Genomic DNA, 19,334 nt, shown 5'->3' with positions numbered 1-19,334 from the left:
AGTGAGGATTTTGAATTAGCTTGATCTGTTCAACTTGGGAGCCAGAGCTGTTCAGAGGTAGAGATATCTGAGGATGTTTCGGCACTGACCTCACTGTGTATAATATATCCATTTTGAAACACTGAAAAGCATTTTCTTCTGCTTTGTTATTGCTTATATAAAAATTGCAGTACTTTTTCAGTTTAAATATGATTTCTTGTTACACATGAAACCATTAATTTGGCATCATGAACTCCTGGTGTTTCTCTTACAATATTTAGGTGCGGCTTGTTCAGAAGAAAGATACGGGCCATGTGTATGCAATGAAAATACTTCGTAAAGCAGATATGCTTGAAAAAGAGCAGGTAAAGCACAATTGTAGCAGTGATTTTAGTCATCTGATGAATTTTTGTCTTCTAAAACTGTTCTTATTGCTTAATTGAAGTGTATATTCCTCTTTTAGTTTTCTTTAGCCCTGTCATATAATATTACTTTGCTTTCTCGCACCCCCCCACCCTGTAGAAGCAGTTATATATATTTTAGGTACAAATAATACCTAAGACATTATGTGCAGTCTTTTTAAAGTTGAAAATCTACTAGAGAAACGTCTGATATTCGTGTTTTGCAGTTGATCACAAGCTGTCCTTGTCATTAGGAGCTGTTTTTTGAGGTTGTACTTACTGTAGTAGCATGTTCCTTACAGAATGTTGAGGAAAGTTGTGTATTATACCTTGGAACTGAGACTTAGGAATTAGACTTTGGAGTTTGATCTAAAATAGGTCTTAATATGCTTCATTCTGTAAATTCACGCAAACCCAGTTTGGATCTTCTGAGTGGCTTGTCACTATGTGAGAGAGGCCAGTCTTGTTTGGGAATGAATTTGAAAAAATATAATGAAGGTGGCACAGCAGTGCAGACTCTCATTTAATGATTAAGAATATTTTCTAAAACTTCAAATCTACTTTGCAAATAGATTTATAAGGTGCATTCAGTACTTTATGCAGAATAAGTAAGATTTTAAATATTAGACAGTATATATTAAAAGTGAGAATGCAGATTTTCTATAAATCTGGTTTAATTTAGCAGAACAGATTGCAGTGGGCGATGCCTGCAAATATCCTATAAAATACCAGTTATTACAGGAGGGCAGAGAGATGCCCCCTTGAAAGGAGAGCTCCAGATACAAAACCTCAGAGCCAGGATGGAGGCTGGCCCCATACCCAGTCCTTCCAGCTGCTTGAGAGGAGCTATAATCACTGAGGCTTTTCTGCCCTTCATCTAAGTGCTAGCTCAAAATTTGGGATTTTAATTTTCTCTTTAAAGCTTTAGACTCCCAGGAATTTTGGTCAGAAGTAGCAAATACCCTGGCAGTAGATCTTCAGACATTATATGTTAACACCAACCTTATTCAAAATGCACACCAGCACTATTAATGTATCTAAAAATCAGTGCGATATGGGTATTGACACTGAAGGAGCTTCAGTTAATCTTGGAAAGGAGAATGTGAAGCTGTATTGATTAGTCCATATAGTTTGTATGTCACAAGTAAATTTTATTTTTACAAGATATATTTCCTGCAGTTTTAACCAAGACTCACAATATTTCTTTATCAAATGAATAGTAGAGTAAAATTGTAAAAAGAAGTACATGTCATAACTTCCACTTATTAATCCTTCATAGAGGTAACAGGTGGTGACAGGATGATCCAAACATACTGTTTAAAGACATTCTCTCAAGTACTGTACCTTCTTCAAAATCAGTTTCTAAAGACTTCCTACGTGAAGATAAAGGAAGTGTCTGTTCGAATTAGGATTTTGAATGAATTAACTTAAATCGTTAGCTCCTCTTGCTGATGGACTCAGCTCCCTAGGTTTGATCTCAGCATGGTCCAGTTCAAGTTTCCGGCCACAGGCTTGACCTGGGGCAGCTGTCCTGAGGAAGCAGGTAGCAGCTTTGTGGGGCAAATCCATCACTTCTGAGTGGGGCTGACAAAGTACAGATTCAGAGTCTGACTTCTTGTAGGTATAGGTGCCCTCTCCAGAGGAAAACTTCTTATTTGCTTTTACAAAACTGAGCAGGAATTACAGCTACCCATTTAGAGTTCCGGTTTTTATTCCTCACAAGATGGAAGTTTCTGCTACCTGGAAAATGAATTTTAGAGGATAAGAGACCAGTGTTTAGCTAGTCTCTTCCCATTTCTCTTCCTGTGCAAAAGGACAGCCTCTGGTTGTGATGCCCGTGTAGGGTTAGGATGGGCCCAAAGACCGACTGTTCCCTCTGCTCTCCTAGTGCCCTGGCTCACAGCTGGCACATAATCCCCACCCCACTCAGTGTTTAAGGAGCAGGGGAAAGGGAATGCAGAGCCCACCCCTCCTGTAAAATCGCCTGACTCCTAGACCTTGAGTTCTTGACTTGCTGTCTCAGCCCCGGGAGAGAAGGGCGGGGTGTGGTCACTGTGCCTACAGCTTGCCGTGTGACAAACCGGGAATGTTGCAGTCACAGTCTGCCCTCTAAGGTGAGTGACAGGCGACAGTGGTCATGCCTGTCCTTTACTGTGTGTCCCTGCAGTAGGCAGAGGCCTTCACAGGAGCCAAGGGGAACAGGCGGGTGAAGTCAGCTCCGTGCAGTCTTTGTGTAGTAACTGACTGGGTCAGAGCCAGCAAGTGGCATGAGCATTTCCTCAGATCTTTACTGGGCTTCATTCTAATTTTATAGCACCATTCCTTATCACCGTTACCTTCTTCCATTTTTCCCACCCTCATGCCATAAGTAGGGATGTAAAAATGTAAAATTTCTAAAACACTGAAGTTACTTAAGAATTTCCTTGAAAACAGTTTTAGTAGAAACTGAAAACTCAATAGGAGTTTTAGGCCCATAGGAGTGAGCATGGAAAGATGAGGCAGGTTAGGTATAAGACAGGAGAGAAGGCTTTGGGGTCTGTGTCCAAATGGAATAGAGAGCGCCTGGCTTTGCTGAAGACATTCCATTAAGACAAGCACGCAGAACATCCTATCAAACAAAACAACAACCAGGGGCCGAGTTTGCCAGTAGAAGTGCCAGTTTGTGAACTTGGTATATCTTCACCTCCAAACATTGTAGGAGGTCCCGGGCTGGAGCGCATGTTCAAATAAAAACCTCTACTCAAGGATCAGCCTGAGTCTTAACAAATTTAGATCTGATTCAACCCAGTCTTGCAACTTAACAGCACTTATACAAGAAGAAAAGGGGTGGGACTTGGTGATATGCAGCAGTGTTTTGATTATTATTGTATATTTAAAGTAGATGAAGTCAACTTGATAGTAATATTTTAATAAAGAAATCCTCCCAAACCTTTGGCAACTTGGTCTCCCTAGCTAAATATTTCAGTAAAAATAGAAAACTGGCAGTGTCATAAATGAGTTGACAACTCTTCTTAGCTGTTCTCATGTTTCAGTTCAGTAAGAACTGAGCACCTCCTGTGTGCACAGCCGTGGCCGAGTACTGTGGCATCACAGTATCTGGGATTGTCAAGCAGGGCACTGTCTTGGCAGATGTCACTGAAGACCTGAGGCAGGATTTGCTTAGAGAGTCTCATCTTGGGGACTTACTTTTATTAAAAAAGAATTATTAGATCAAAAAGATATGCAAAAGAATGGTAATTTTAACTAAACAGAGGTTCACTTTATAATACTATTAAAGTTTCCATTTGCATTAAAACCATTGAATTTTGCCACTTTCAAGTCTTTCATCACTCAAGTTTTCATTATCAAATACCTTCAAGTCAAATGTTGTCAAATTTTGAGTTCGTAGGTTTGCCTAAGCTGTATGTTTTGCATCATCACAATTTAATACTCAACAGTATTTAAATTGTTTAAGCAAATATGCAGTCTGATGAAGCAGAGCAAGGCTTGTCATTAATCCAATGCGTGTACCTCCAGGTTGGCCACATTCGTGCGGAGCGCGACATTCTAGTGGAGGCAGACAGTTTGTGGGTTGTGAAAATGTTCTATAGTTTTCAGGATAAGCTAAACCTCTACCTAATCATGGAGTTCCTGCCTGGAGGTAATTACTTGACGATGAAAGGTCATTTTTCCTTTTTGTTTTGTGGTTTCTCTCTTACATGGATTAACCCTCCTTTCTACTTTTAACTGTGCTCACAAAGTTGCTTTCTGTATCTTTTTAGGTCTGTAAAGGAGGTCAGTAATCTATCTGTGCTGGGTGCCTTTTTACAGCTTTAGGGCCATAAAAATAACCTTCTCATTCATTCTCATGATTTCAGATGGATATTTCTTTTCTTTTTAAATATATAGAAATATACTGGGAGCTTTGCCTGTCTTTCTGTCCCTGGGAATAAGTCTGTTTACCTAAGTGACAAGATTGATTGAAGCTATTACATTCCTTGCTTCAACTTTTTTTCCCCCCCTGTAAATTATAAAGAGTGAATTTCTCATTACATATATTAGTAGTCACAATCTGTTTCTTATTTCTGAAATTTCACGTTTTTGGTAACTTGACTTGTACATCTTGTAAGACAGCTCCAAAGTAAACCCAGAATAGAACATGCATCTGTTCTGGGGAACACAGTCTGTTTCCCAGTGAGCAGATAAACTGTGAGCACACTGGTAGGGAAAAAAAGAAAGCTTTCTCTTTTTATGCTTTTATACCAAAGCTAGTATAATTGTGGCATAATATTTGATCTGGTGACAACTTTTAGTTATATCTAGGGTCATCAGTACTTTTTATTAACAGTTGATGAAGATTTTAGAAAAGAATCTATATGACAGAATGAGGAGAAACTTTTTAACATTTAGGTGTCAGTTAAATAGGAGTGAGAACCAGCTCAGGAACCAGCCAGCCCCCTGACGTGCGTCTCCGCAAGCCTTACCTGCACTGTCTTCCGTAGCTTCCTGTGTCCCCTGGACCCTGCCCTTTGCACTCGGTGGGGTTGGCCTGCACAGCCCAGACCCTCTGGCCTGAGCGCTCTGATCATCTGGGCGCGCTTGTACAGGTGAGGCCACTGGCTGCTCTCCTGGGCCACTGTGCTACGGCCACACAGGTACCTCAGAGCCGGCCCCACTGATGTGCCTCCAGATTGAATCTTTGGCGGCCAGGAGTGATTAGGAAATCATGTTTTTCAAGTTTTGGGGCAAAAAAGGGAGCATCTTAATAAGTGGCTTAATTTTTGCCCAAGGGTAAAATACCCACTTTTCTCCTTCCCTCAAAGTTAGAAATAAGCAGCATGACATGCTATTAAAATCCGAGGTTTCTGTCTCTTTTCCGTTTTCTAACATAGATTGCTTTCTATGCGATGTGAACTGAATCTTTCCTGTTTCTTTTACCTTTAAACTGTTTATTCATATTTGCTTTGCTTTCATCTGACTGTTGAATTGGATCAGAATCTTTTTTTTCACCATTGTATGTTGATGGTATTAAGCAGAAATACTTAAATTTTGACTTTGCAGAAAACTAAGGAAGTTACTGCTTAACTGCTAAAATACTGACATTGTGTTGTAAAAGTTTGGTATACATTTAAGTACCCACAATAAGCACTGGAGAAAAAACCCCACTGATCTTGGGAGGTGTTCACTATGCACGTTTGGGAGGCAGTTATTACACATCCTAGTCTGTAGCATTTTCTTTTCATATTTATAACAGCTTTTGTTGACTAACACTTTGCTTCCTAAATCCTACCTTTTTATATATGTTCTAGTGTTCTGTGAATAGACATTGGAAAGCTTGTTTTCAGCCTCCCCAGATGTTTACGTTTTTGTTTGGGCTTCCCTGATAGCTCAGTTGGTAAAGAATCTGCCTGCATTGCAGGAGACCTCTGTTATATTCTGGGGTCGGGAAGATCTGCTGGAGAAGGGATAGACTACCCACTCCAATATTTTTGAGCTTCCCTTGTGGCTCAGCTGGTAAAGAATCCACCTGCAATGCAGGAGACCTGGGTTCAATCCCTGGGTTGGGAAGATCCCCTGGAGAAGGGAAAGGCTACCCACTCCAGTATTCTGGCCTAGGGAATTCAATGGATTGTATAGTCCATGGGATCGCAAAGAGTTGGACACGACTGAGTGACTTTCACTTCACTCAGCCTCTCTAATAATGGCAGTACAGCCATTGTTAGAATGTGGAAATGCCTTAGAGAAGTTTGCAGGTATTTGTGCCAAGTGAAAAGTAAAGTAGCTCTTTCCCCAGTCCAAAAAATTGTCTTAAGCAAATTTATTGATTGATTGGTTTATTATTTTAGTATGAGAGACATTTCCTTTCTCTCTCCAAAGTTAAGTGGAAATCACCGCTCAGGGGTCAGCATCAGTTAGCTTAGTGAAAGTGTTTTGCCATCCGTGGCTGTGAATTTTATCTCTTAAATGTTAGAAACTGCTTACCATTTCTGCTCATGTCGGGCATTTCCGCCCATAGTAGGTCATCTCTGGGATATAGCAGAGACCTATTTAGCACTGCCTTATGGTGGCAGGTAGGGAGGACATATCTGAAAACTGGCTGTTACTCATATTGTTTTGTGTGTTTGTGTGTGTGCGTGTATGTACTTTGTATCTTTTTGTTTCCAGGGGACATGATGACCCTGTTGATGAAAAAAGACACGCTGACAGAAGAGGAGACTCAGTTTTATATAGCAGAAACAGTGTTAGCCATAGACTCAATTCACCAACTTGGATTCATCCACAGAGACATCAAACCAGACAACCTTCTCCTGGACAGCAAGGTACTGTGAGGAGTGCGGGCTGACCAGTGTGTCCTTACCTGTCTGAGCAGCCTCTACCGTAACACCCGCATGGCCTGTAATCACGGTCGGGGGGCTGTGAGCTCCCTAGGGTATTTTCTTCTTTTTTTTTTTTTAAAGGTAAGAAAGGCTTATGAATTCCATAATTTGATTAAATTTTCCTCTTAAAGAACATTTTGAAAAATTATTAATCATAAAATTGATTTAAGTTATTTTGTAATGAAGCCAAAGATAGTCATCTTCTCAGATGATTAACTACACTAACGCATCCCCTGTCGAGAACCCCTCTGTTGAGGATCCCAGCCCAGAACTAGGAAGTACGGTGACAGCAACAGTAATCTGTACAAAGCTCAGCTTCCAAACCCTGTGCCCTGTGCTTAAAGCAGAGCCCTGCTCAGCCTCTCTGATGGCCTCTTTGTAGTTATCTTTACATATGCTCGTGAACTGAGTTGCCTGATTCTTAAACTCGCGGCAAATCAGAGGAGAATCCCTGTGCTGCTATGTTGTTGATGCTGCTTGACAAGTTCCTCCACCGTCTGGACCTCACTCATCTGTGAAGTGAATATATTGATTGGGAGATGCTCCAAAGTCCCTTCCAGCTTTAAAATTCTAGATTGTTGTGTTCTGGTACATAGAATTGTTGTCTAGATTGAATTCTTCTTTTAAGTAGGAAAGTAAATTTAATTCATAGGGTATTTTCCTTTCTTACTGTCTTTTGATAACAGTTTTTGGAAAAAATCTGAAGTTTTAGTCTACTTTCTTTGAAAACCTTAATCTTTCTGTTTCGAGAGAGTAGGAGATTTGTCCAGTAATTTTTTCTGGTTAATAGTTTTTTTCTTCATTATAAGAATAACATACAAAAAAAAAAAAAAAGAATAACATACATACATAGTGGAAAATTTGAATAATACAGAGAGCTATAAAGAAGAAAAATGTAATGTCATTGTTCAAATTATTATTATTATTTTTTATTTAAATAAATAAAGTATTTTTGGCCGTGCTGGGTGTTCGTTCCTGTGCTTGGGCTTTCTCTAGTTGTGGCAAGTGGAGTCTGTTCCCCACTTGGGATGTGTGGGCTCCTCATTGTGGAGGCTTCTCTTCTTGCGGAGCACAGGCTCTCTGCGGGTGGACTTCAGCAGTTGCAGCACGCAGGCCTGGTAGTTGTGGCACACAGGCTTAGCTGCCCCGTGACATGTGGAATCTTCCCTGACCAGAGATTGAACTCGTGTCCCCTACATTGGTAGGCAGACTCTTAACCACTGGACCACCAGGGGAGTCCCAGTAACAGCTGTTTTAGTATAATAGCTTAAGTAGCTTTCTCTTTGTGTCAATTTATGTACAGTTAGCATCCTCAAAGTAAATAGCTTGATATTCTGCTTTTAAGATGGTAACGTGTATGAGATTATTTTTCTGTCCTTAAGTTCATGTATCTATTAATAAAGTAGTAGCTCTACTTTGTGTTGTCCTGGGTTCAGATGCCTTGGTCCTGCACCCAGTGCCTTAGTGCTGGCCTCATTGTAGGCTAAGTCTGTGTTGAAGGCCAGCAAACATACTGAAGGCCAAGAGCTGGGGACTCAGTCTAGCTGAGGAGGACTGGGGACACCTGTTTGGTACAGACATGCTCTCTACAATATGCCAGCCCAGACTTGTAGAGGAGGGCTCATTTATGTGTTTAGCCATATTGGTTGTAAAACTGAAAATGTAGACATTTTGAGTTCTTGCTGTATAAATGAGAAGAGCTACAGAGTTCTCTGAAAATCTAGGTTTGAACAGCATTTGCTCCAGACACTGTTTTTTAAGACTGTTCTGGAGTTGTCTAGGTAAAACATGTAGTTAAAACTGTGAAACACTTCCCTGGCTTGTGGAACAGGTTATTTGCAAATCTGAAAGGGAAATAGCAGGTTAGTAGGCTCAAAGCCATCTTTGGTAGTTTACCTTTTATGCTTAAGCCTGCGTGTGTGTATGCACACAGAGCCAAACCTAATGAGATTAAAAAAAAAACAACAACAGCACAGAAAGCTGCTCTTAAGCACAGCTTCTGTAGCCTTGTACCCTGGGATGTTTATATGTTAGGGACCAAAGACCACAGATGGGGAAGTCACTAGGGCTCAGTCCTTGGCCACATCACTTCTGACTGTGTGACCTTGAGCACTATAGAGTTGCTCCCAGCAGCAAGAGTTGCTCCCCTAGTTTTGGTTTTACCTCCTTATCTACCTAAAATTTTGGTAGGTGAACATTTGGTCCTGACTATGGCCATTTGGTTCATGACAAAAGTTCCTTGAAATTTGGTCCAATCCAACACATCCATTTTAGACAGAACTAAATACCAAGGACCTTTTGGTGTGGATCAAATGCCCTGCAATGGAAAATCTCACCACCCCTAGAACACCCTCTTCTACCTTAGAGAATCAGGGAAGGAGCCTTACAAGCCTTAATTCTCACCATTTGTGCCAGGAAGATACCATGATTCTCATTTTCCAGATAAGATCAGCGGTTGGAGAGGGGTTAAATAATCCTGGTCTGGAGAGAAAGAGCTTTGACTTCTGGCTTCTTGCTGCCATTTCACCAGCAAGTCGTTTAATGACTCTGAGTCTATGAAAGGTGGCTTAAGAATTATAAATGAGAAAACACATTTAAAGGCATGGTGCCTGGCTCATAGGAGGTGTGAGTTTTCTTTGAAGAGAATGGTGAAGTCAGAGACTTGTGATTGGAATACAGTATGGCAACACTTATCAAGAACTGTACAATGAAGTTGATTCTCTTTGTCTTTGGAATAGTTTACTCCTTGGAATTTATCCCAGTGAAATAATTCAAGTGGAGAAAAAGCTATGTGAATAAAGACTTGCTCAAACAGCCTTTTGTAAAGACCATCCTCTGTATCATGCCTGACTAGGGTTGGGAACACGGGCCCTCTCTGGCACGGGGATGCTTATTGTAATCCACATGACTTGAGATTGGATTAAATAGCATTGGGGGGATAGGTAGACAATGATGTACCGAGTCATTTGAATATTATATAGACGTTAAAAAAATCTTTGAAGAAACACAGAATATTGATTGAGGTAGTTTAAGAGGTAAAATTAGATGCTGTGGATACACCCAAAGCATATAATATTTGTATAATAGGATTTGGAGTGATCTTTAATTCGTTTGCTGGTATATATTTCTTCCCATAATAAAAGCAGCAGCAGCATCCTTTGGTTGTGGAGCCGTAATGGGTAATGCACAGAGCTGGAGAGGATAATGTTCTCTTCCAAATCGTGAATGCTCATCTGTTCTTGCCCTTGTTTCCTCTCCATAGGGCCACGTGAAGCTTTCTGACTTTGGCCTTTGCACAGGACTGAAAAAAGCACATAGGACAGAATTTTATAGGAATCTGAACCACAGCCTCCCCAGTGATTTCAGTAAGTGCTAACAGTGATGGTAGCCTTTTTATCCCTGGAAGAGCTATTCCCCCTGGTAACCAGAATATGCAGCATGGAGTAGGAGATTATCACAGTTCAAGTCTTTCGAGAATAAAAATACCTTCCCAGGTTTGCCTGTGATTTGTACTATGTGGTGAGAGAAGATGAAGGCCACCAAATGTTTTAAGGCAGATGTCCCAACAAGCATTCTTTGGAGCTCTCCTGAGAAAGTTACAAGGGATGAACAAGGAGCAGGCAAACAAAAGTAGTAGAGGAAAAAATCCTGTGAACAACTCCAGGTTAGATTTACCATTGGTGCTGTCATGGCAGAAAGAAGCTTGCGAGTTATTTTCACTCTGTCAGACTGTTGAAAAGTGAAAGTGAGAGGGTTAGTCGCTCAGTCGTGTCCAACTCTCTGTGACCCCATGGACTGTAGCCTACCAGGCTCCTCTGTTCATGGACTTCTCCAGACAAGAATACTGGAGTAGGTTGCCATTCCTTTCTTCAGGGGATCTTCCCAATCCAGGGATCAAACCCAGGTCTCCTGCATTGCAGGCAGATTCTTTACCATCTGAGCCACCAGGGAAGCCCCAAACCATTGAAACTATGTAGTAAAGTTACATTTCATCCTTGGGAAGCTATGTCTATAGTATATAATATATACTATACAGAAGTCTCTGATTATGTAGAGTTACTACTCTTGGGGGAAATTTGATAGTAATTTGAAAAGTTGTGCTTGTTTTAGGTCCACTTTGGGACCTTCGCCTCTCTCTGATGAGATTGGATTCCCTGTGATTCTGATTCAATTCCCTGTAATTCTGTTTCAGGCCTGTCCTCCTCTCTGGTCATATTATCTCCAGGGAAGTGCGGCTTACAACTCTCTGTGTGATACTCTGAATTAATGCTTTAGCGCCTCTGACTGGGGCTTACGGATTTGGTGGAAAATGTATCACGTAGAGTTCTTGGTGTGTGGAGAGAAAAGCGAGACTTGAGGGTCTCCTATGGCTTGAACCAGAGCCTAAAAAAGTAGTAAACATTCCTGAACTTTGCTTATTAGAACTTCTTTTCTCTACTTTTAGCTTTTCAGAACATGAATTCCAAAAGGAAAGCAGAAACCTGGAAAAGAAATAGACGTCAGCTAGTAAGTAATACCTGTGGCTTCTTAAATGCTACAAACCAACTATGAATCAGTTTAGAAATATGCACATAAATTTGCATTTGATAAATGTTTGCAGCTTACCTATTCCTTGTTTTAAATTACCTTAAGAGAAGCCTGTCATATTGGTAGCACCAAAAGTGGTATTTTGAAGGATCGCAGGTATAAAATGAGGTGGTTTTGGTTGTGACATTTTCAGTGGATGACCTCATTCTGACCTTTTACATTGGTGACAACTGCTTTCCTTCCTCTTCTACGTTTTCCCTCTATTTATGGTGGTAAAGGGTTATATTGGAGGTGGAGTTCTCTCAAACTGAAACTAAGTACAAATACCTACCCAGAACTTCAAGGCTGTGGTTCTCAAACTTGTGATTGACTTAGTCAATTCACCTGCCCCACCCTTTCCTATGTTATGGCAGAAAAAAGAACTTGGTGATTAAAAATTGGAGAGAAATTTGAGGGAAATGCTTGCTTTAATAATTCATGTATATACACATAAAATTATGCCCTATAAGCTTAAAAATAAGTAACATTATTGCATTTACCTCAGTAGCATGGTGGAACTTATTTAAATAGTGCAAATTTACCAGTGAAATGTTCTGTCTAGGCAAACTTCTATTCTGATTCATTGGTTCATAAATTGCAATGCACATATCCCAGTGTCTAGTTATCGGGAAATTATTGACCAGATGTAATAGGAATGTATATCCCTACATTCTAGGCTTTGCAAGAAACCCAATAGCAAATTGAAAATAGTAAAGCTAAACTGGCAGTGGGTCATTAGAAAGCAAGAATGGCAAGGATGGAAAACTATGACTAACTTGGAATGATGATCATGTGTGTGTATTTCTAGAAATGGTGGCATTTCTGCTTGTTGGTATACACAGTTGTAACTTGGCAGGTTGGCCAAATACTGTGTTTTGGCCAGAGTCCTTAGTAAAATACTGAATTAGGGCTCTCTATGGTATTTCTAATAATTCATTTAATAGGTTGCTAGTAAGTACCTGTTAGCCATATGTGAAAATTGGAAGCCTTAGGATTAAGAAAGAATCAAAGAAAGGCTTGCATTTTTTTGATTCATTTGAGGCCCATTCAAGACCATGTTTTGAATATTATGATTTTTATGTTAAACCTGGGCCCTGGGAAAGGCATTAACCTAAACCAAACACTTTTGGAAATGTAATAAATGAAATTAATCTTTGATATCTTTTCTAACATTAATTTCAGGATACTAAAGTTTGGTATGCCTAATCACATCATAGCCTTCTTAGGAACTCTGATACTCTTTAAATGTTTAAATTTTTTAGGTGGTTGAACACCATTTACATAGGTTGTTAAGGATTAGGGAACATTGGGAACAAATCTTCGCAGATGCTTCTGTTGTCTGTCACAGAGCGGTAGATCTTAGCCTTGGCTGCTCACCAGAATCACCTGGGAAACTTCAGAACATACTGATGTCTGGGTCCCACCCCAGGAGATTGTGATGCAGCTGGTTTGGGGTATATAGTCTGGGTACCTGGTTTTTTAAAGGGGCTCTGGGTGATTCTGCTGTGCAGTCAAAGTTGAGACCGTCTACCTAAGAAACTGTTTCTTAGACAGTAGCTCCTGCAGTCCTGGGAGACTGATACTTATCTGTGTTTTGGAAGGTAACAAAAGGTAAGGAATCTTCTATGATTAAAAAAAAATTTTTTTTAAGCAAACTAAGATTTAATCTTTGGCCACTTTTATTTTGGGGGTAATTAATCTTAAATACCTTAAATTATCCTCATACTCTGAGAAGCTTTATGCCCTTTGACATACACCAGGAGAGTCATGTCAAACTTACTGGGAATGCTTTATAGGTTTATAAGGAAGGAGGTTCCACAAGTTCTACATTTGGAGTTAAATGTCCTTTAATATTTACTATTCTTTAATTTGAATAAACTTAGGTTCTCATGCTCTGGTTAAGGTTCTTGCCTTTTTATCTACAGTGGAAGTGGTCATCCTCATATTACCTCCTTTGATAACTTGAAAATAAAGCTACCTTTAGTCTTCACAAGGTCATTTAACCCTGTGCTTCTGACCTTTCGTAAGTGATCCCATTCTACTAGTAGAAGGTTAATATAAGTTAATGCTTAGTATAAATTTATTGCTCTAGGGTAAGCCTAACATATGTAATTGTTCACCCAGCCTGTTGCTCTTCAGTCTGTTGGAAATCACAGGAAACAAGTGGAGGCTGCACCTTCATTTCTGGCCGCTGAAATTCCACTCTGATGTTTGTAGTGCCAGCATGGTCCTGGGCGACTGTTAGGCCAGTAACCGATTAGCACATAGGTATGAGTGAAAGTCGCTCAGTCGTGTCCAACTCTTTGCGATCCCATGGACCATACAGTCCATGGAATTCTCCAGGCCAGAATACTGGAGTGGGTAGCCTTTCCCTTCTCCAGGGGCTCTTCCCAACCCAGGGATCAAACCCAGGTCTCCCATATTGCAGGCTTATTCTTTACCAACTGAGCCACAAGGTATGAGTCAACCTTAATTTATTTATTAAACAGAGGTAAAAGTTGAAGTACATCTATGCGTCTAACCTTTGTCAGTTAATTTTTTTAAGTGTAAAATTTACAGAAGTGATTAAGAAAGAAATTAAATTGCTATTGCCCCTAAAATCCTAAATGAAATAGTAAGTTGGAACACATCTGAAATTACTCTTAACAATGAACAAAACTTTTTAGAGCACAGCTGCAATTGACACTGTAAACAACACTCAGACAACAAAAGGAAAAAGAAGAGTACAGATTTGAGGTATTAAGATCTTGAAGTTGGAGGACACGTCAGCATGGAAAACAGAGGTTGGAAAGGGGGCGGTCCCTGATTGCCTGTACTTAGCAGGTGGGGCAGCGAGCGTGGGCTCTGGCTGCCAGGTGAGACTGTTACATCAGTTTGGAACCTGCTGTTGCCTGCATCCTGGAACTCCAGGATTTTTTTTTACACCTTAGTATCTTGAAGTTATTTTTTTTGTAGCAAAAGATCTCAGTTTTATAATGGAAATCTTCAGACAAATAGGATTTACTTAACATCCAGCTTTGCTGGAATATATTTAGTCTAAGTTGAAGGGTTTCTATAGTTTCTTAACTTTTATAATTAGAATTAAAATATTAATGCTTCTTGGGGAAAGCCCAATCCATATTTCTAACTTGAAAGATTTAAAAAAGAAGTGGCATTTATGTTATTTAACATGGATATTTGAAAGAAAACAATGTACAGTTATTCATATGGAAAAAATGAATTCCTACCTTACAATATACACAAAAAAATTATAGATGGACAATAAAACTTTACAAATTTTAGAAGAAAATACAGGGCAATATGTGTATGACTTCAGTAAGGAAGAGTTTCTTAACTAACATCCTGAGAAATATGTTCATGTGCGTACCTACCCTTAGTCAGATGCCCTGGAGAAACTCTTGCACCTCTGAACCAGGAGACATGTATAAGAATGTTTATTGCATTTTCATGATAGCAAAAAACTGGAAATAACCCAGTGTCCATCAGTAGGAAAATGGTTACATTCTGGAATAGAATATTGTTTATAGCAGTGAAAATAATTGAACGACAGCCACATGTGACATTATGGATCAAATTTAAAAATAAACTAGAGGAAAAGTCAAGTAGCAAGAAGAAGATTGCATGTAGGATGATACCATTTTTACAAAGCTCAAAACTAAGATCTCATTTTGAGAGACTCGTGGCAAAATTACTTTTTAAAATCAGAGGAATGGAATTCTGTGTCAGTGCAGTGGTTAGGATTCTGAGCTTTCACTGCCAGGCTCAGAGTTTAATCCCTGGTCGGGGAACTAAGATTCCACAAACTGTGAGGCCAAAAAAGTTTTTTTTTTTTTTTTTTAAGTTAAAAAAAATTCCAATGAATCAATGATAAAAGGTGATGCAACTAGAAAAAAAGCTAATAGTCAAAGGATCTAAACAATAGTTCACCAAAAAAAAAGAAAACTGAATGTCTGATTAACAGATGAATATGCACTCAGCCTTACTAGAGATCTTGCAAATAAAAACAGCAAGATCCTATTTCATATTCATCAGATTGGTAAAAATTGAAGAGTCTGGCAAAGCCAAGTGTTGGTGAAAGTGGATCACCAAGAGCTGTCCCCACTGGGCATGTTTAAAGAGGACAACTTGTCCACCTTGGAGGACAACTGAAAGATATCTCATTGAGTTGAAGATGCTCATAATGGAAGACCCAGCAGTACTCCCAGTGCTCAGGAGGTGTTACAAGAATGTTTATTCAGGTATTTATACTTGTTAGAGTGAAACACTGGAAGCAGCATAAATGTCCATTTACAGAAGAATGGATAAAAAACATTGTGACTCTTATATAATAATGTCACAGCAGTGTACAGCAGTGAAATGGGTGAAATAAGAGCTACATGAATAAATCTCAAAGTCATAATGTGGAATAAAAAAAGCAAGTTGTAGTATTGTAGAACAATACAGCACAGTATGAAACCCTTTATTAAGAGTTGAAATATACAAGGAGTAATATGTCATTTATGCAAATTTCTATAGATTCATAACACAGCAACTTCACGTCGTTATGACTTCAGTGAAGAGGGAAGGAGTCTCAGTTCAATCGTTTACATAGTTTCTTTTAAAAAGACAAATGACCTGAGAGAAACATATCACAGGTTATTAGCCTTTCTTTAATATAGGTAATGGGTACATGGATGTTGTATTGTCTGCGGTTTTTTTCTACACGTTTGCAGTGTTTCGTAATGTTTTTTAAAACCCCACACAGCTGTGGCTTTTAACTTTACAAGCTGTATAACTTGACAGCACTTAGATCTGAGCTTTCCCCACTGGTAAGCCCTCAAACGCTGAGCACAGGAAGGCTGTGATTGCGCTTCACCTGGTAGTGCAGTCCTGGTGTGAGAGTAGATTGCTTGAATTTAGAAAATGACCGCCTAAGAACTATTACATACATGTTTCAGTTTGGTAAGTAGACATTTGTAAACCTTTGACCAATAGTTTATAACTTTACCTTTAATTTTCAAACGGGGGTCTACCACCTGACTAGTTCTGAGGCCTTAGGCAAAGTCGTTTTGGGCGTCAGAGTTTTATCTTCAGAGTCCTCTTTGCTGAGTTTTGTCATAGGCTCATAAGCAAAAAGTATCAGAGCCTGGCACACACTGGGTCCTCAGTCTGTTTCGGTACTTTTATACCTGACAGATGCCTTTGACCTCTGCCTTTAGTGAATGGCCTCTCACTTCACTGACAAGGCTTTATTTCCATTTTGGAAGGGCTGTTACTTAGTCCTGCTTATTTAGTCTGTGGGTAGCTCTAGGTGGTCTCAAAGCCTCTGGTCTCTAGGACAGAACTCTGGGCGTCCGCCTTCCTGCCAGGCCTCCCTGACATGTGGTGCGTGTTTCAGGCCTTCTCCACAGTAGGCACTCCTGACTACATTGCTCCTGAGGTGTTCATGCAGACCGGGTACAACAAGCTCTGTGATTGGTGGTCGCTGGGGGTGATCATGTATGAAATGCTCATTGGTAAGTCGCGTGCTTTCAGGGAACTTTTTCTGTGGGGTCAGGAAAGAGCCCTGCGCTGATAAGACTGTTTCAGTTGGGGTACTAAGTGAGCACTTCTCCCCCCTTGTCTTCCACTGAGAAGTTTCCTAGGTAGAAAACTCTGGGTCATCAAATGAATCCCACTGTATTCGGGCTCATGGGCACCCTGTCATGGCTTTGCTGATCTCATTTATCGTGGTTTTCTGACTTTTCCATCCTCTCCATCTGGCAGCTCTTTCATTCACTGACATTTATTAAACACCCACTGTACTCAGAGAGCCTTCACTGCGCAGTATTAGAAGCTCCCTTACTTGCTGTCCCCCTTTTCTCTCAAAGCCTTCAAAGCATGGACCCCTCTGACCTCTCTCCCTCTTGCTTGGTGTATGTGTATTTAGGGGACGTGTCCGTGGGGCTGCCATATGCCTGAGCCCTAGGAGAGCCCTGTCAGTGGTGGCCTAGAGCGAGTCCGTGTGAATGATGGTGTGGCAGCGTCTGGCTGTTGTCTTTAGAACATGGGATGGTTGCCTGTGGAGGGGGATGTGATCTGTGTGGGGGGCAGGTGGAGTAACACGCTGTGACTGCCCTCTCCCCTGCAGTTCTCAGGGGTGGGGTCACTTTTCCCAAATAAGGATGTTCCTAGAAGGGGTCGTTTCTTAGTGTCACATCCTTTCTTTTCCCTCTTGGGGCACAGGGAGCCCTGTGTCTACAGCTCGGCTTCTGTCCTCCCTCTTGAGCCTAGCTGGCTCCCTCATGGTATCAGAAGCACAACTTCACTTTGGATTTGGGGGGAAATGAACAATTGGTTTAGTTGTTTTCTGGGATGAGCGGGAATCCTGTCCATGTCACGTAGGAAAGGACACATAGGATCATTAAAATTCTGTTAGAATCAAATTAAGTGGAATAATCTCACTCAGATTCAGAGTTCTGGGATGTGAAAGCTCCGAAGTTCCCTTTTCATTACAGGCTACCCACCTTTCTGTTCTGAGACCCCTCAAGAGACATATAAGAAGGTGATGAACTGGAAAGAAACTTTGACTTTTCCTCCAGAAGTTCCTATTTCTGAGAAAGCCAAGGATCTCATTTTGAGGTATCAGAGAACATTTCCCCTGTCCCCCACCTAGGCCTTTTGAGATGAATGAATCCTTTTTTTTTTTTTTTTTTTAGAAATTTCATCATTTCCTAGGTCTGCCTGCCCTCTGCTTCCTCCCATTTCTCTTTTTTTAAAAAAGGGGGAGGTTATTCCTTTCTTTTTCTGAGGAGACTACTTGAGGTGTGCTGAAAGGCCTCTCTTTTCCAGATTCTGCTGTGAATGGGAACATAGAATTGGAGCCCCTGGAGTTGAGGAAATCAAAAATAATTCTTTTTTTGAAGGTGTTGACTGGGAACATATCAGGTATATCCATATAAAAGCTTTCAGGATAATTTGAGTCTATAGTTTGCTTAATACTAATTTAGAAGCCATTACTGGCATGCCAAATATGGGAAGAGAACTTCTTAGAAATTCAGGGTCTTGTCCTGATTTTTATTCCCGTTAAGGATTGGGAGTTGGGACTTCGTGTCGGCCATGTGCCACAGGATTCGTTGAAGCCAGCAGTTGTTTCCAAAGTGAAACAACTTTGGATTCCATGGTGAAAGGACTGCCTGAGCATCGTGTTCCACTTGCTTTTTACCTCGGACACACCAGTCTCTAGTGTTGGGGGCCACCAGCCGGACAGTCTGTACCCACAGGTGGAGGCTGTTATTGGGGGGTAGAGAAGGAAGAAAGGAGTGGAGGGTCGGGAGGAAGAGGAGCATGAAATTGTTGTGGGGGGTGGGTCATAGAGCGCTGCCAATGTACTGCCCACACCGCCATAGCCAGCATTCCCTGGTTGCTAAACAGAAGATGAAGTTGTATCTGTTTCATAATTGTCCCTAATTTGCATGCTTGTGATTTTTAACCTTTGCCTTTTAGCCTGTCTACTTGGTGGCACTTCTGGTAGAAAAGGGCAGAGCCCTGCATGAAGGGATGTGTAGAGGTTGGGTTTCCCTTTTCAGCAGACAGGGCAGGCTGTCAGGAGTATGCTAACTTTGAATTTTAATTTCACTTTATTTTTCTTGTCTTTCTTCCTAGCTATGGATAACTGTTATATTTTTTCATCACAATTTTGTTTGGATTTAGTCAGCTAGTGTGGTTGTCAGTGGTCATAGCTTTTCAAAGGAAATAAAGGCTGCCTGTCAGTGGACAGTGTTTCCCTGCCAGTCAGATCAGGGGTCTTTCCCAGACTTGTTAGTTGTGACCCATATGATTACTAACCATAGTAATTTTTGGCATCTGTTCTTGGCAGAGAGAGACCTGCTGCAATATCTATTGAAATCAAAAGCATTGATGATACCTCAAACTTCGATGAGTTTCCAGAATCTGATATTCTTAAGCCAACAGGTAATACTACCACCACCTCAGGCTGCCTTATCAGTGTATTATTCCCCCCAAATTTGGGTGTGATGTTTACAGATCACACTTGATCTTAGCCAAAAGGCCG

At 40.5% G+C, this 19,334-nt stretch overlaps 1 protein-coding gene across 4 annotated transcripts in view; it reads left to right on the top strand.

The window, feature by feature from the left end:
* Positions 1–19,334, top strand: part of STK38 (serine/threonine kinase 38) — a 44,243-nt gene that overhangs the window by 19,816 nt on the left and 5,093 nt on the right. For 3 of the 4 annotated variants that reach the window (XM_061146550.1, XM_061146551.1, XM_061146554.1), the window contains 9 exons: positions 261–344; positions 3,897–4,020; positions 6,525–6,679; positions 9,999–10,101; positions 11,181–11,242; positions 16,680–16,797; positions 17,779–17,902; positions 18,113–18,208; positions 19,140–19,234. In XM_061146550.1, the coding sequence (XP_061002533.1) occupies positions 261–344; positions 3,897–4,020; positions 6,525–6,679; positions 9,999–10,101; positions 11,181–11,242; positions 16,680–16,797; positions 17,779–17,902; positions 18,113–18,208; positions 19,140–19,234 (961 nt within the window). The remainder of the gene's footprint in view (positions 1–260; positions 345–3,896; positions 4,021–6,524; positions 6,680–9,998; positions 10,102–11,180; positions 11,243–16,679; positions 16,798–17,778; positions 17,903–18,112; positions 18,209–19,139; positions 19,235–19,334) is intronic. The other variant, XM_061146553.1, reaches the window with a different exon arrangement.

This window comes from Dama dama, chromosome 7 (genome assembly GCF_033118175.1).
Source record: "Dama dama isolate Ldn47 chromosome 7, ASM3311817v1, whole genome shotgun sequence".
Taxonomy (NCBI): Eukaryota; Metazoa; Chordata; class Mammalia; order Artiodactyla; family Cervidae; genus Dama; species Dama dama.
The sequence above is the reverse complement of the archived record's forward strand: the minus strand, read 5'-3'. Positions and strand labels throughout refer to the sequence as shown.